We start from the raw sequence: 18,778 nt of genomic DNA on the forward strand, positions 1-18,778 counted from the left end.
TCTCGCCGCCTGTGCAGCGCTGCAGCCTGATGAATGGGATCCGTTCAAAAGCAGCTGCGGCGCGTCCAGCGTGCCAGACTTGTTATTACACCGGTTTGGCCCCCTGACCTTGAACCAGAAATCATAAACTGGAGTAGAGGGTCAGCAAAAGATTGTGCAAATGTGTAGCCGTAAACAGAGAACGCAGTGTTGTTTTTGTCACCTGGATGAAAATGTTCGTAATTTTCCTCGATGGCGCAGCATTTTTTAAACACTCATAAAACGTAATTTTTGGACCGCTATATGCAATTTAATGTAGTGACAAACTGTTTAAAAAAACTCTCCCTTTGACATGATGAGAGTTTTCTATTGTACGACTGCAAATTTACGAACACATGTTGTGCTGCTCTGGTGTTAGCCTCAGGGTTTCCAAGTCTCCATGTCCTCGGCATTTTATTAAATATTGTCGTTTACAGAACGAGCCAAAACATTATGACCACCTCTTTAATAGCGTGTTGGTGCACCGTGGAGCACATTACAGCAGCGATTCGGCGTGGCATGGAGTCGACAAGTTCCTGGTAGGCTTCGTATGTGGCGATAACTGTCTACACCCCGGCAACACAAATTAAATTGCGCACAGATGTTTTGGGGGTGCGGTTCTGACACGTGATAGCGTCCCAAACGTGTTCCATCGGGTTCAGATCAGACGAATTTGATGGCCAACACTTGAGTTCAATCATACTTCTCAAAGAACGGTAGCACGATTCCTGTCTTGTGACACAGAAAGATATCCTGGAGGATGCCATCGCCGTCGGGAAAGACTTGAAGCATGTAAGAGAGCAGGTGGCCCGCAAAAATGTTTACGTAGCCCATAGCTTGCATGGTGCCTTCTAGGTCCCGTGGAATCCCGGTGAATGCGGAGCATGTTTCGAGTAGCCTTTGGTTTGGATGACTGCGTATCCACGCAGCATCCATCGAGCTAATGTAACAGGGAACGTCGTTCATCCGACCAGACGGTACCTTTCCATGGATCAGTGGTCGAAACTTGATGATCTGGTGTCCATTGCAATAGTAACTGACGACGTTATTGCAGATGTTTAGGTCCAACAATGTGCGCTGGACGGTGTGCTCCGAAAATCTTGCGCCTGCATTTGCATTGTACTTTGCTACAGATCACCGCTTATCCTGCTTTACAGAGCTGACAAGCCTCTTTGCCTCCACGTTCTGTGATGTGTTGCCTGCTCGTAGTTTTATTGTTCTTCGACCACTTTTCTTAGATGTTAAAGAAAGTACTACGTGAACAGCACCGACCAGCTCCGCCATTTCCAGGATGGTCGTTCCCAGTCGCCAGGTTATAACAATCTGCTTTTTAACGAAATCGCTTATGTTAGTCGATATGCCGTATTGCGGGCCGTATCGTCACTACAAAAGATGCCTCATCATCACTGCCCCGCGAATATGCAGGATGGACATAACAAAACTTATACCGGGTGGTTATAATTAAAGTGTAGCTACTAACGGAGACCCAGCGTGAGCTGTACTTATCGTATGGCAGCGAAGCTTTGTACGTATTCTAATGCGTAATCTATTTACGCCAGAAAAAATTAGTTCCAATTTTGGCTACCGTGTGCAAATCTGGCGCTGCGAATGCAGGAAATATGTATAGGAGTGTGTTCATTGTAATGGAATAGGAACGGGACTGGGTCAAATAAGTGACAAAGGTATAATGTTGATATTACTGAGTGCCGCTTACACAATTTGAATATGAGCACTGGAGACGTGTACAAGATGCTGTACAACGCCAGATTTATAACCACGCATTATATACAGTACTTACAGTAACATTGACGCTTTATTGACACTTCTTAATAAACATCACAGAAGACGCAAATAGCCATCGTTCAGGTAGTTGCAGCGCTGTACTCGGTTCATTAAACTGTAAGACACATACACCATCTCTGCTTAAGGGAGAGCAATAATAGCTTTTCCCGTGTATGAGGATTGTTTGAGTACAGCTGACTCTTCAGTTTGCCCAAAAGGTAAAAATCGCAGGGGGAGAGAGATTAGGCGATAGGGATGACCAGGAGATGGCACTGCCTCTGCTGATTGTCCTCTCCTCACTAACCCCCTATGCATGGTTTGGCAAGGCAGCGTGAGCTGTTGCTTCGACTTGTGGAAAATATCCATACAGTCGTTCATATTCTGTAAGTTGATAGAGATATGGATTTCTTTTTTTAATCTGTTGGCTTTCTGGACGTGGCCATACAGCAATCTTAATAGTTAAATGCCAGTTATGAAGATGTGAACGTGATGGCAACATTATAACCTGTCCCCGCGCGGAGAAAATCTCCACCCGGACAGAGAATCGAACATTGGTCCCTTCGGTTAGCAATCCGCCGTGCTGACCGCAAAGTTACGAGGCGGACAAACAGTTTCTGGACATACTTGTTAACAGTAACTGTTTGGTGGAAGAATAGCGCGACGCTGCAGACACAAGGTTCAAATGGTTCAAATGGCTCTGAGCACTATGGGACTCAACTGCTGAGGTCATTAGTCCCCTAGAACTTAGAACTAGTTAAACCTAACTAACCTAAGGACATCACAAACATCCATGCCCGAGGCAGGATTCGAACCTGCGACCGTAGCGGTCTTGCGGTTCCAGACTGCAGCGCCTTTAACCGCACGGCCACTTCGGCCGGCCAGACACAAGGCATTGCGCACCAAACACCAATTTCGAGATTATGCAACGTCTCTTCGAAGTACTGAAGAAGATTTCCTGATGCACAATAGTGCACGTTCTATGAATTCGCATATCCTAACAGGGTGAACCAGAGTTCATCTGAAAAAATGAAAAACTGGGGATCCAAAAGTCCTGATTCCACTTCATTCAGAAACAACTGGTAGAACTCACCACGCGAAAGTTAGTCTGGATGTTTTACCTTATGCACAACCCTGAATTTGTAAGGATACAGACGCATGTCCATTTTCTTAACGTTTCATCATGAAATTCTCTAAACTGCCACTTGCACAGACAAACGGCGTTGATGTTTCATCAGGCTTCGTTTCAAGCGTTTCTTCACTCGAGGAATGTTTTCTGGTCTTTGAACCGTTTATTGATAGTTATGGTTGTTACTGACTACAGAGCTCATTTTGCTACTAAGGTTTTGCATTGTAGGTTTTCCTGGAAGTTTTGCCAAAACACTTTCAGTCTTAAACTCTTGAGAAAATAGTTGTGCTTTGCATAACAGTCGACAATGAACACTAACTGTTTTGCCGCGAGAACCTTCAACTGCTCCCTAAACGCGTCTGCTCCTCTCACGCCCTCAAAAGCAGTGACACAGCAAATTACTCGGGAGAGAACATGTAGAAGATGTGCCTGCGCAGACGTGTCAATCGAAATAGGGTTTCCCACATTTTCTGTGGTGCGTAGCTCTCCTGTTCATTAAAAAAGATCAATTTCGCGTTGGTGTTACAAATGTTTTCCGGGCCAGGATTACTCTGACCACTCAATCTCGCGGTGGGCAATGGTATAACGTTTGTGCTCATCAGTGTAGATGTCCAGTGCTGAAAAAAGGGGAATTGATTCTTGGAGGCTTTATTGAAGTAACCATACCATATTTGTCCAAAGTGATTTAAGGAAAGTACGAGGAAACGCCGTACTTTGTCGGATCAGCGATGGAATACGGCGCCTCCTGATTGCGAATTCCTAGTAACTACTGCTCTGCCTCCCTCCTTACAGGGTCGTGATGTGTGTCATGGTAAGTAGTCTTTCGTCGCTGCATGTAACAATACTGTTTTGACGCATCAGACCTTTGAAGTAAGGAAGATTAGGGTTTAATGTCCAGCCGACAACTCGGTCATTAGAGAAGGAGCATAATCTCTGATTATGAAAGGTTGGCGATTGTTCCAAAGATGGGGAAGGAAATCGGCCGTGCTCTTTTCAAAGGAACCATCCCTGCATTTGCCTGGAACGATTTAGGGAAATTAATGGCGGGATGTGAACCGTCGTCCTCGCGAATGCGGCTCTTAGGCGCGCTAACCACAGCCCCACTTCGCTCGAAAAATGGTTCTGAGCACTATGGGACTTAACATCTGTGGTCATGAGTCCCCTAGAACTTAGAACTACTTAAACCTAACTAACCTAAGGACATCACACACATCCATGCCCGAGGCAGGATTCGAAGCTGCGACCGTAGCAGTTGCGCGGTTCCGGACTGAGCGCCTGAACCGCTAGACCACCGCGGCCGGCTCGGTGAGACCTTTGAAGCGAGCACTGTGATACTAAACGGTTGCTTTCTTTATACTCTTAAACAAAGCCATCGTCGACTGTATCATAGTAACGCGGGATAGGGCAGCTCATGTTCTGTATGAGTGTGTAAACGATGTATTTGATAGAGTGGAAGGCACTCTGATCGCCCGCATACGGTGCTGCTGTTGAAAGAAAGGAATGATCCTTCAGTAACGGTAAGAAAACCCTGAGAACTAAGACTCTTATCAATTTTTCGTCAAGACGTATGGCACTTGGCCTTAAATATGGGAAAGTGGAGAACTGTTTCCAGAAATAAAAGAAACAACTGTAGTAGTGTTGGATTGCATTAGTAATAAAACAAACATTTGTAAGGTAATCGTAAACCCAAAACTGTGTGTATTTCAGTATTGTTTTACTGGGCATAAAATTGTGACTTACTTTTGTCCTAATGTGCACAGGAACCAACGTGCATTGCATATCCGGAAAAAAATTGGCTGTAACCGACTGTAGTCGATACCATATCTTTCGGCTCTAATGTCGAAGCCTTTTGCGTGAAACCACAAAGCTTATCATACTGAATAAATATGAAGAAGAATTGCTAAAATGCGAAGTAATGTTGTGTCAACGGACAAAATAAGTAGCAGGGAAAGGGGTTGCAGGACTTGGAAGACTTCAGCTCGTTGGAAGAACAGTGGAAAGGCAATCGCTTGTAGTAATGTCGAGTGACCGTTTCTCGATAACTCATACCAAGTGCGGGATCGACATCCATGCGTCCAAAACATTTAAATGACTTAACACAGGAAATTGACTTAATCCATACAAAACCGTTGCAGAGTTTGGGAATTATAATGGGAATTGTAAGAAGAACATTCTTTTCACGAAACACCTCTGGGTGCATTAATAACCCAGTGTTGCAAGGGGAAACAAGTACTGTACAGTGCCACCATCGTAACCTTTGCGTAAGAACCATAAGCAGAAGAAAGAAACATAAGGCTGTGTACTGAACCAAATAGAACAGAAAATGGAAAACCAATAGTTAAAAGAAGATTGGAATTATGACTTGAAAATCGTAATTTGATGCCTTGGAGTCAATATGTAAAATCTTGTATCAAGGAAGCAAGGAAGAGGTGTTGTTATGGGTCGCCGGTATATTCTTTCTACAATACAAATGCACAGGTGCATTAATACGGTTCTTTATTTACATGAACTTAAAGTATTTATTTATCTTGAATAGAAGCTCATCAGTAATAGTCCTCTTGCAGACAATATCGTCCTCTTGCAATAGTCACGATTCTGATCACTATGTCTGTCGTAACATGCGATGAATTGGCCACTCCGCTAATGCACTGACAGACCCCAAACTGGAGTGTGAGTTAGTGAGGCCCTCTGGTTAGTGGCGGCGGCCTAAATACATTCTGTCGAGAGGGCGTTGGCGGCGTGTTGCTTGCAGGTATTAGTCGGGCGTCTCTCGTGATAGGCGCGCTTGATCCAGCGTCTACTATCTACCTTCGCCGACCGACTTGCTGGCGAAAGCGTACGCCAGCACACAGTATGCAAAGGGACTATGGACAATCTGTATTTGCTTGCATGGATATTACGTCGGCCTTTCAAATGAAACAAACAGTCGCTGCCTTTCTTGATGTTAAGGGAGCGAATTGTCAAGTTCATATACCAATTCTCTTGGACAACCTGGCAGGGTTCGGAATTCCTCCACGAATGATTTATGGCATCAGTACTCTGGTCGCTCAAAGAACCATCTACGTCTGTCCCAAAATAAACATGATCGGACTTTTTATTGTCTCCAAGCGCTTCCCTCATGGGAACCGTCTACGTCTACTACAAAGGAAACATGATCGCACCTTTTCTTGTCTCCCAGGCCTTGCCTCATGGTTCAATTTTAAGCCTGTACATGGATGATCTAGAGCTGTTAGTAACCCTCCCCCCTCCCCCAAAAAAAATATTTGGAGTATGCAGACAATGTCTGTGTTTATTCCACTGCTGTATCTTCAGGCCAAAACAGCAATACTCGCAACCATTGCATACATTGATGAGTGGCTATTTACTGCTGAACTGGAAATTTCGGGTGAGAAATCAGTAATCGTCCTCTTTTTAAAGTCGACAACGGCTCGCATTGATGGCCACACTATGTGTGGAAAGTACACTTTCCACGTAACATCTCATGCTCGATTTCTAGGGAAGATTTGTGACTTTCGTTTAAGCTGGGCGCCTCACATCAGATCCATTGTTACCAAGTGTGAAGAAGGCTTAAATGTAATTCGATCACTCACCCGCATCTGTTGGGGAATGTACCATAATAGTTTACTCATCATGTACTGAGGGATCATTCGATCTCGGCTATACTATGGCTGTCAACTGTACCACACTGCACCAAAGGCTGGCTCCAATGGCTCTGAGCACTATGGGACTTAACATCTGAGGTCAGCAGTCCCCTAGAACTTAGAACTACTTAAACCTAACTAACCTAAGGACATCACACACGTCCATGCCCGAGGCAGGATTCGAACCTGCGACCGTAGCGGTTCCGGACTGAACCGCCTAGAACCGCTCGGCCACCGCGGCCGGCTGCACCAAAGGTTCATCTCACCAAACTAGATACTTTTCAATACGGAGCCATTCGTACGTGTCTTGGAGCCGTGCTATCGCCACCCGCCAACGCTCTTTTAGTGGAAGCAGAGGAGATGCCCTTGAGAATTAGACGCCAAATGTTATCGGAGAAGTTCTACATTCAAGGAATGGCCATTAGGGACAGTTCTGTCTTGTGCCAGCTTTAACACTTGGTCACCTCTCATACATTCTATACGAAGTTCATAGCATTTGCCTCTTTTTGACTATGATTTTCGTTCACTCGGCTGTCATATTCCACTCTTCTTTTGAAGGAGCTAATGCCACTAGTGGATTCAGTCATCTCGTTGCAACTCAGTGGCCTGGTTTTCCCTGTGTGTATACCAATGGATCCAAAATTCCGTAGAAAGAGTATACTGGATGTGCATTTCTCTCAGATCTAGAAAACCTTCAAGCTACCCTCAAGTGCTCCTATGTTTACAGCAGAGACAGTGACATTTCTGGAAACTCTAAGTTTGTGTCTTCCACTTCCTTCCCCACAATATTAATTATGTCCGACTCTCAAAGATTTCTTCAAATAATTCAACACGAGAGATGGACCCACCAGGGGGCTCGCCGTTCTTTGGCTGGTTCGTTCTTGGCTACCGCAGAGCCCCAGCCTTTGCAGCATCCTTTTTACATTTTCAGTAGCCGATATCAGAACAATCTCTTCACTGTTTTTCGTTCCTTTTTTCTTGTTTTATTCCCTTCTTATACCCTTCCTCCGCGTCGGTGTTTGAGGTTCCTCGTTTTCGTCTTCCTCCCTGTGTGCTCCTGAAGGCCCAGCCCACGCGTCTGACGCGTAACAAGTGACTGTGTAGCGCTTAATTCCCAGCGCCGGTTTGACAGAGTTCCCACGTACCCCCTGGTACAGGCCAGGCCCATGGAGGGGTGATTGCCTGAGCTACTGTCTTCCCAAATTGCCGTTTGGTCCCTTTGTCACGTGTTCGGGAGGTGTGACCTGAGGTGTGAACAATCACCTAAGGCGAGTGCGCTCCCTTCTGAGGAGGGGGCGGGGACCAGTTGGAAGGAGTGTGCCGTCGGAGACGCTAGCAGTCAAAGGGTTTTTTTCGCAATGAGCCAATCATCATCTTCACAGTCAGCGTCTACTAAACATAAACGGAATGAAGCTAATGATTCAAAGACCCTCCCAGCTGCATCAAGGCCCCTCGTCAGCGTCTACTGAAAGTAAACGGAATGGGGCTAATGATTCAAAGACCCTCCCAGCTGCACCACGGTTCCTCGTGGTTTCACGTACTGAAGACGGTCAGTCCTTTGCTACAGTAAAGCCATTTATTATTCAGAAAGGTGTTGATGCGGTTGCCAGCCCTGTGAAATCCTGCTCTGTTTTATGCAATGGCATTTTGCTTTTGGAGATCACTTCTGATTCTCAAGCACAACAACTGCTTGCCACTTCGTTCCTCCACGGTTATCCCGTTTGGGTCGAGGCCCGTAGCGTGCTGAAATCTTCCCTAGGCTGCTCAATGGTCTGACCAAGGCAGAAATCCAAACGTGCCTATCTGATCAGGGTGTCATTGCTGTTCTTGAGGTGATGAAAAAACTAGATGCCTCCTTAGTGCCCACATGCACCCGTTTTCTCTCATTTGATAGAGGGTGCTTCCGTCAAAGACCAAAGTAGGCTATGAAGTTATCACAGTCCTACCGTACATTCCCAATCCGATGCGCTGCTGCCAGTGTCATCGTTACAACCACACTCGAATGTCCTGTCGACACCGCCCATATGTGTAACCTATGGTAGGGATGCTCACGAGGACGACTGTCTGTCTCCTCCTCCCCGCTGTATCAACTGCAATGACGACCACCCCGCCTCATCTCGAGATTGTCCCGTATATCTCGATGAGTAAGTTGTCTAGGAGATCCGGGTGAAGGAAAAAGTGCCTTACCTGGTCGCTCGCAAGTTGTTGACTAGTCGCAAACCTAGCATTCTATCATAGGACTCTTACAATACTGTCCTTGCTACATCTTGCTCCACGAAGGATATGGACACGCAGACATGCGACCTCAAATTCAGTACCGCGGTTGTAAAATCCCCGAGTGTCATGGCAGCATCCCCGTCTCCTCCTCCAGCTGTGCAACAAGCCACCAAACTTTCGCCTCACGGGGCGAAGTCACCTGCTACACAACTGCTAGGGCGAAAAGGACAGAAGGAATACTCTCACTATTACTTCCTCCGTCCCTGTAGCCAACAAACATTTGGGGTCTTCTTCTGCCAGCCAGAAAGGCTCCAAGAAGTCAACCGAAGGCAAATGGTCTTATTATTCGCTGACTCGGAAATCCTCTTCGACAGTGTCGTCACGTGTTACCCTCGCCTGGCCGACCTCCATGTCGCCAGCTCTCATCGCCAACCGTTTTTCTGCCCTGGACTCTGCAGATGGATAGAAGGAGAATGTCGACGTCTTTGTGGATCTCATGGAGCAGATTCCATCCTCTACACCTAGTGTAGAGGATGGAATGTAGTGTATACGAAGACTGGCACTCCTCCCCTTTCCTCGTCGTAATTGTCATCCAATGGCCTTCAACGAAACAAAGAGCACTTACGGGTGCTCTTAGAATCGCAGCGTCCGCTTGTTCTCTGCCTCTAGGAAGCAAAATTGCGTCCTCACGACCGCTCTGAGCTCTCGTATTTCTTCTCGGTCCGCTTTAATCTTCTCCCCGAGGACGGCAATCCATGTCATAGAGGAGCCATGCTGCTCATCCGGGATGACATTCATGGTCCTCTTCTCCCTGGCTACCCAGCTTCGAGTTGTTGCAGTGCTTTCTCCATTGACCTTTTCTCTTTGTACCATTTACATCCATTCATCATTCGCTGTCACCAGGCCAGATTTCCTTCAGCTTATTGGGCAACTCCCTCACCCCTTTCTGCTGTTCGGCGACTTTAATGCGCACCATCCCCTTTGGGTTTCTCCCAGAACCTGTCCGAGAGGTGCCCTCTTAGCTGATCTTCTCACTCGACTTAACTTCATCAGTCTTAACACCAGGAATACCCACGTTCCTTTCAGACTCCAAGCACACCTATTCCCATTTGGACCTCCCCTTCTGCACTGCCCAGCTTTCCCACCAACTCGAGTGGTCTATCCTGACACGATTTCTAAGGCTGCCCTCCCAGGCGACATTCGACGAACATTCCCTCAGTATTGACGATCAGGTAGAATATCTTACAAGCCGTAAGATGTTCCATTCCTTGCACTCCCTCTTTACTTCGTCGTGTCCCGGTCCCTTGGTGGACTGAGGCATGCCGCGACGCAATTCGCGCACAGGGACATGCTCTCCGCGTTTTTAACAGTCATCTTACGATGGCCTACTGCATTCGTTACAAACAGTTGCGTGCACAGTGTCGTCGCGTTCTTCCGTCGTGTGGGCCAACCTCCAACGGGTCTCTGGGACCAAGGTCCATTCCTCAATTTCCGGCCTTATAGTAGCAGATGATGTCGTAGTGGACCCTGTTGTTATCTCCAGCTCCTTGCGCCGCTATTAAGCGGAGCTTTCGAGCTCCACTCTGTCTCCCTCCATCGGAAACGACTGGAGGAGACTCGGGCAATGCTCTTCTCAGAATCGTGAATGTTACAATGCTGCCTTTACTATGAGGGAGCTAGAACATGCTCTCACTTTATCCCGATCCTCCGCCCCAGGGCCGGACGATGTTCACATTCAGATGTCGCAGAACCTTTCTCTTGCGGGCAAGGACTTTCTCCTTCATACATACAATCACGTGTGGGCAGAGTGCACATTTCCCAGATAATTGCATGAAGCCACTGTCATACCCCTACCTAATTCCAGTAAGGACGAACACATTCCTTCTAGCTACCGCCCCATTACTCTCACCAGTTCCTTTGCAAGGTTATGGAGCATATGATTCATGTGTGGCCGGTATGCCGGCTCGATTCTCACAACTTACTAACCACTGCACAATGTGGATTTCGACGCGCCGTTCATCTCGTCCCATAGTCCACCCATGTCATACATGGTTTTCCGCTGAAATACCAGAGGGTGGCCGTGTTTCTCGGAGAAAGCATACGACACCTGCTGGAAGACTGGTATCCTCTGTACCCTCTACATGTGGTACTTCCATGGCCGCATGCCCCATTTCCTTCAGCAATTTTTAACAGACCGAGTTTTCAAGGTACGTGTGGGTTGTGCCTAATCGGACAGCTTTATCTAGGAAAACGGGGTGCCTCAGGGATCCGTTCTGAGCGTCGTCGTCGTTGCTATTGCCATTCACTCTATAATGGCCTGTCTCCCGCCGGGCATCTCCGGCTCTCTTTTCGTTGATGATTTCGGCATCCATCGCAGTTCTCCACGGACTTGGATCCTTGAGAGACATCTTCAACGATTTCTGGATCGTCTTTACTCACCAAGCATCGACAGTAGCTTTCGTTTTTCCACTGACAAAACCGCTTGTATGAATTTCTGGCGGCGCAGTTGGTTTCTTCCACCGTCTTTACATCTTGGGCCCGTTGCTCTTCCGTTAGTAGAAACTACGAAATTCATGGGGCTCGTGCTCGATAGAAAATTCTCTTGGCCCTCCCAAGTGTCTTATCTGGCCGCCCACTGTATGCGATCCCCTAATGTCCTACGTGTCCTCAGTGGTACTTTCTTGGGAGCAGGTCGGACCACCCTCCTCCATTTGTACCTGTCCCTTGTCCGTTCGAAACTAGACTATAGGTGTTTCGTTTATGCATCTGCACGTCCGCCCCTCTTGCGCCGTCTCAATACAAGCTACCGTCGTGGCATCCTTTTGGCCGCTGGCGCCTTTTACACTAGCCCAGTTGAGTGTCTGTAAGTAGAAGCTGCCCAACTGTCGCTGTCATACCGCCGTGACTTTCTCCTCAGCAGATATGCATGCCGTTTGTCTGCCATGCGTGGCCACCCATCCTATGCCTCCCTTCTTCGATGACCCCTTTTATGGGGCACGTTCCTCTTCTCTGTTACGTCGGACTGACCGTGATGTCGGGTGTCCCTTCGTCATTGGCACCGACGTTTTTCGGTATCGGCTTCCAGAACACTGCTCGATATTCACAGCAGAGCTTTTCACCCTATATCAGGCCACACAGTACATCCGGCGACACAGACTTTAAAATTGCGTCATCTGCTCCGACTGTCTCAGTGCCCTTCAGAGTTTGTATGTTCTGTACACTGTCCATCCCTTAGTGTGACGGGTCCAGGAAAGCTGTCACTTGCTCGCTCCTGATGCAGTCTTCTCACTTGTTGACAATAAATATCACCAGTCATAGTTACACCTCGGGCAAGCAATTCGTAGTACACCACACCCTGGCTGTTCCACCAGATGCACATCATATTTTGTGGATGGGCACTGGTCCCCGTACGGGGAGTCGATGCTTTGTTTTGACTCGACCATTCTTTTCCTTATGTTAGCCTAAAGACATCGTTTCTCGTCACCAGTAACGCTACAGGATAGGAATTGGCGGTGATGTTCACGAGCCAGTTGATGACAAGATGCACATATGGCCACCCACTGATGTTTGTGATTTTGGCCTACAGCATTCTGTACCCATATGTCCGATTTTTGAACCTTCCTCACTGTGCGCAAATGTCGCACGAGGGTGGGAAAACCACACTTCATTACATTTGCCAGGTATCGAGTACACTGAAGCTGATCATTGTAGATTAATGCGTTTAAACGATCTTCATGAAACCCCGAAAGTCTTGCTGGGTGTGGAGGATCACTAACGTCAAAATGATCCTCCTTAAAAAGAAGAAACCATTTTCTTGTCGCGCTCTCTGCAATGCCATTATCAGCATACACGGCGCAAATGTTTCCAGCTGCCTCCGCTGTGTCACCCCTCTCCTCAACTCAAACAGAAGGAAATTTCGGAAATATTCCGATTTCTCCACTCGATGATCCATTTTCTAGCGTCCAAGGCTCCACTCACTATCTCCCAGTGACAAAGTAGCAACTGTGAGCTACAAACAAGGAAATGGCAATCGATAAATAAACCCATAGCAACCGGAATACCAACATCCAAAACAAAAACGCTAAGAACTTATGCACCAACCTAATACATTCGATGTTAAGAAATGTCTCTTTTTCATAAATGCTTTTCTTGCCATTGTCGATCTCCATTTCCGGTAGCATAGCGAGTTTCAATGTCCATTTTCGTTCTTCACGAACGAGTATCACCTGCAGCCAGAAACAGCATATAGTACACAAAGAGGTGGAGCGTAATGAGACTTTTCAAGCCGCCTGTTCAGTGCGTGCGTGCGCCTGCTCCCGGCGTCGCGGTAAACATCGGTGCACAGGGGCGCGTTATTAGCTGCGGAAGGCGACGCTGAGGCGCATTCCGTGGCGTCCCGAGAGCCACGTGCCGCCGCCTGGGCGCCTGGCAGCGGTCCATCGGGAAGGAAGAGTCGGCCCCCGGCACACGGCACACCAGGCCCATTGTTCTGCCTGCACCTCTTGTTTGTGCTTCCCATGCGAACTTGGCTGGTTTTCTGCTCGTTCTCTACCATTATTCCGTGCAAGCGGAAGTGGAGGGGATCCTTCTTATCGTCTAGTGCCAAGCATCACACACACACACACACACACACACACACACACACACAGGGAGAGGGGGGGGGGATCTAAAGAGAAATAGCACAAGAGCAAATAATGACCCAGATGCTCATCCAGCTTCAGTCACTGACACTCAAGAGAGAAAATGCTGAAGAGGCACGAGGACTGGTATAGGGCCTGGCAGTTGACCTTGGATGTAAATAAATGTAAAGTATTGCGCCTTAATAGGCAAGGAGATCCAATCCTGTACGATTACTCGTCTGATTACAAATACTGGAAAAGTTAACTGCAGTATCTATCTGGAGTGATTTAAAGTGGAATGACCACCTAAAACAAACAGGAAAAGCAGATGCCAGGCTAAGATTTGTAAGGACAGTGTGGCTTAGAAACTCTTACTCAACCGATTCATGAGTGTTGCTCACCAGTCTGCCACCCTTCTGCGTTGGATTAATAGAAAATATGGAGAATAGCAAACAAAAAGCGGCGTGTTTTGTCACGGGATGGTTTAGTCGTCGCGACACCATATATAGATAGCGCAGAGAAAGAGACCGGGTTACCTGCGTAGCGGATACAAGCGCGAGTCAGTCTGAACCAGCGTGGAAAAACCCTTGTCTTACCTAATGAAAAACACAATCGAAGCCGAGTGGCGACGCTGACTGTTGCGAACCGGGGCGGCCCGGCGAGCCGGAATGTGTGAGACATTTCTTGCCCGGTTTCGGCACGCCGGTTGATCGACGCTTTGCTCTCACAGAATCGAAGTGCACGCCCTGCAGTCTTTTTCAAAGTAATTTATAAAAACTATTCGATAAAAAAACCATTTATGAGTTCTTACAGCTTTGTAGGTCAGCTGCATGGTAATGTGCCCATCATTTCGTTAATGGTCGTAGTTATTGCGATATTTTGCGTTTCAGTAACACACTACACGAAATTTGAAAAGTTTGCAATGAAAACCAGGGGTCACTATGATTTTACGCTTGGTGCATATTACGTCATATATGGCTGCATATAAATTTAACTAACATATTGAATATTTGTTTAGACTTATGAGGAGTTATCTGTGTATCACCAATGTTGAGAAAATTTATTTTATGTAGCGAACTTATTTGTAACCGCGCGCATCAACAATAAAGCCAGAATGAGATACACAAAATGTATTCAAATGGCTCTGAGCACTATGGGACTCAACATCTTAGGTCATAAGTCCCCTAGAACTTAGAACTACTTAAACCTAACTAACCTAAGGACAACACACACGCCCATGCCCGAGGCAGGATTCGAACCTGCGACCGTAGCAGTCCCGCGGTTCCGAACTGCAGCGCCATCACCGCTAGACCACCGCGGCCGGCCACAAAATGTATTCGCAATTGCAAATATCCCCCTGCGGGTCTGGGGGTGAGAATAGGCCCGAGGTATTCTTGCTGTCGTAAGAGGCGACTAAAAGGAGTCTCACACGTTTTGGCCTTTATGTGATGGTCTCCTATTATGTATGATTCGTGTATTTTATCCCTTATGCCAATACGCAGTTTATCCTACTATCCTTATAATTATTTATCCCTGTTATGATGACTCGTTTCTCACGATTTTAGCATTACACTCAAACCGCTGACATCAGGAAGAACTTGTGTTCTTGTTCTTTACATACACTTATTTGTTAGTTCCAAATTAGCTCACTTCCAGTTTGAAATTTTGAAGAATTCTGATATTGCACTAAAACGTATATCTGTAAATGCAAGCTTATGTTTTTGGATATTTACGAGGGTAAGTCTATTATTATCCGCAACGTAATTATAAAATTTTATTGTAATCAAATAGGAAACTTACAAGAACATCATTTTTCGACATAATCTCCTTGCGTTTCAACGCACTTAGTCCGTCGTTGTACAAACTTCCTGAGCCCTCATAAGAGAAGGTTCTCGGTTGAGCTGCGAGCCATGAATTGCCCCGCTTCTTTCACTGCTTCGTCCGAGGCAAATCGACGGCCCCTTAATGCCTCTTTGAGTGGACCAAACAAGTGATAGTCGGAAAGGGCAAGATCGAGACATTACGGAGGATGATCCGGTAGAGGAAAGGTGCCTATTATGCGATAGTTCCCTAATATGAGACAGGGATTGCTCTCCGGTGGAGAGTTTCTGAAACACGTCTATTGCGTACCAGACGACGACGACGACAGCGAGTAGGACGCCATAGTTGAGCCGGACGCAATACGTAGAGGTTGATACAATATTTCTTGTGTTTGCAGTTTTTGCGACATCGGTGTTAAGACAATATTTCAGCTTAAAGGTGAGTGGAAATTACTGCGCTCTTTTACTGTTGTTATTTGTGACGGTATTACCTATAATTATTGACAATTAGGTTCATTTTCCAACGAACGTTGTTAGCAAATGGGTGATTCTTTGTGTAAGACGGCGAAATTCCTAATATGCGATAGTATGGTGATCCAAATACGCGACAGTCTCGCATATTAAGATACCTATCGCATATTGGGGGAACTCGTTCTCTCACGATTTGTTATATGTAATTTACTCAATACTATCATGAGATAACAATTTTTTATCATTTATTGTAGTAAAATTTTGCGTTTATTTTAATTCGATTAAATTATCACAAACAGGGATTACTTTGACTAGTCTTATGATCAGAAATTGGAATGTTTTCTGGAACTTTCTTTCAAGGCAGTATTTTACTCAGAAGTTGATCAATATTATTCCATATTCAAAGTACTCCGTTCACAGTACTTATAAAAAATAATCTAACAAATGAAATCATAGAAGTTGAGGTCCTTTAAGAGGTATGTCTGATTATTGTATTTATTCTTTGTAGGTGGCATTGATACATAAAAGGAAAACGTGGTATAAAGACAACATGGTTCGTGCCATTACATGTGTGAAAAATGGCGAGATGGGATACTTAAAAGCCTCAAAAGTTTCTTCTGTACCAAAACGTAGTTTGGAAAGGTATGTGAAGGATAAAACTCGTACACCCGAGAAGCTGGTTGGTGTTAATCTTGGCGAAAGGCCTATTCTCTCATCTCAACTGGAAGATGAACTAGTGAAATACTGCCTTGCAATGGAATAGCTATTTTATGCTCTTAAATGTAAGGACATACGAAGCGTGGCCTTTCAGTTAGCTGTCAGGAATAGGCTGAAGAATCCCTTCAATTCAGAAAAGGCTTCAGCAGGAAAGAAATGGCTCCGAGCTTTCCTTAAGAGACACCCCATTTTATCAATGAGAACTCCTCAGGGCCTTGCAGCAGCAAGAGTGAAAGCTTTCACTCCAGAAAATGTGGGGAGATTTTTTGATATTTACGAATCTGTGCTATCTAAAGTCAACCATAACCCGCATCGAGTCTTCAATGTTGACGAAACTGGGGTGACGTCTGTGCAGCACAAACACAGAAAGGTTATTACTATGAAGGGGAAGAGACAAGTTGCTGCCTTGACTTCAGCAGAAAGGGGAAATCTCATCACAGTTGTAACGTGTATGAACGCAGCTGGCTCCTATGTTCCACCACTAATCGTCTTTCCGAGGAAGAATATGAAGCAGGAATTGATGGACGGTGCACCTGCATGATCAATTACAGCTTGTCATCCAAGTGGCTGGATACAAACTCACATTTTTACTCTGTGGTCTGATCATTTTGTGAGTCATCTGAAGTCATCTTCCAATGACCTTGCCATTTTGATTCTTGATGGGCATTATTCCCACACAAAGAATCTCGATGTGTTAGATAATGCACGTGAAAACAATGTTCATATTGTATGTTTGCCACCTCACTCAACGCATAAAATCAGCCACTTGACGTCGGATTTATGAGGCCTTAGAAAACCTACTATGCCCAAGAGATAGAAACGTGGTTGGCAAGTAACCCAGATCGTGTTATCACCCCATTATTAATAGACAGGTTATTTGGGGGCAGCTTACAACCGAGCAGCAACAATGGAAGCATCTGTGAATACCTTCAGAAAAACAGGTCTCACCCCATGCAACGAACATCTTTAGGGAACATGAATTTTCAATTCATCGCTGTGCTGACGCTCTTCAAGAAAGAGATGCCACAAACGAAAATGAAGCTACTGATGGTGATGGTCAAGCTGTCAGCCTGGCAGACATCAGACTTCTCCCACACATCGCAAAACCACCTGGAGATAGTCAAATAGGTCAACATCGCACTCGTGCTCTGCTGCAATTGCAGTGTGAAGCAATTGTAAGAATCTAAACAGAAGAAATCAGAGGCTGAAGCCAAGAAAGCAGCCAGAAAGTTATTTGGGGAGAAGAGATGAAAATCTTCAAATCGTAGACCTAAAGCAGAAGAATCGTCTAGTGACTCGGCATCCAATGTCCATCTTGATGACAGTGGGGATTCAGACAGCAGTGATGACGATGACGTAGAGTGCCTGTTCTGTACTGGGCGCTTTTCTGAAGACAAACACGGGGAGAAATGGGCACAGTGCACGAAATGTTATCGCTGGGCTCATTAAGATGGCGGTGTCACAGAAGACAATTTTGTTTGCCCCGGATGTCGTAAATATAAACCTAAGTAGTGTGAAATGAGTGAAGGATAACAGAAATGAATGAACATGTAAAAATTGTATATTCATATGTCATTATGCTGTAATAAAATAATTAAAGCGAAATATTATTACTGTCTCATGTTAGGAAACCTTGATCTCATTTCTATGAAATGGCTAGTTTGTAAAGATTTAATAACTACGCTGAACGATTGTTTATTATTGCAAATACGATAATTTTAGGATAAAATTAAATAATGCAAGATATTATTACCATCATAAAAAACACAATTGAACTTACTTTTAGGTCTTTCAAATGGGTTTATAAAAGTGTGTCTCATATTAGGCACCTTACCTCTACTTCAAATTTGAGTTTCCGGAGCGTTTCACCAGTGTGGGCAGCAGTATGTGACGGGCATTGTCGTGCAACAAAACAACACATTTTGACAGCAATCCTCGGCGTTTTCTTCGAATTGCAGGCCTTAGCTTGACAGTAAACATCTCACTGTAACGTTCGCTGTTTATTGTTGTGCCCCTTTCCCCATAATGTTGCAGTACTGGACCTTGTGCGCCCCAAAAATCTGTAAGCATCATTTTTCCTGCGGACGGCTGGATCTGGAACTTTTTCTTGCACGGCGAATTTGGACGTTTCCATTCCATACTCTGCCATTTACTCTCCGGTTCGTAATTGAGGAGCCATGTTTCGTCATCAGTAATGACCCTGTCTAAGAAGTTGTCCCCTTCATTACCATAGCGATCCAAATGTTTTTTGCAGATGTCCAAGCGCGTTTGTTTAGGCAACTGTGTGAGTTGTTTTGGGACCCATCTTGCACAAACTTTATGAAACCCAAGTCAGTGGTGGATGATTTCGTAGGCAGAACCGTGACT

General features: G+C 45.7%; 1 protein-coding gene across 2 annotated transcripts in view; it reads left to right on the plus strand.

Annotated features, from left to right (window-relative positions):
* The window catches only part of LOC126176710 (histone demethylase UTY-like), a 64,787-nt gene that overhangs the window by 33,882 nt on the left and 12,127 nt on the right, over window positions 1-18,778 (plus strand). The window contains exon 5 of one of the 2 annotated variants that reach the window (XM_049923888.1): window positions 16,203-16,381. The exons of the other annotated variant lie outside the window; for it this stretch is intronic. Coding sequence (XP_049779845.1) covers window positions 16,203-16,212 — 10 coding nt within the window. The 3' untranslated portion in view covers window positions 16,213-16,381. Of the gene's footprint in view, window positions 1-16,202; window positions 16,382-18,778 lie in introns of those variants that run through there. 2 annotated transcript variants of the gene reach the window in all.

This window comes from Schistocerca cancellata, chromosome 1 (assembly GCF_023864275.1).
Source record: "Schistocerca cancellata isolate TAMUIC-IGC-003103 chromosome 1, iqSchCanc2.1, whole genome shotgun sequence".
Taxonomy (NCBI): domain Eukaryota; kingdom Metazoa; phylum Arthropoda; class Insecta; order Orthoptera; family Acrididae; genus Schistocerca; species Schistocerca cancellata.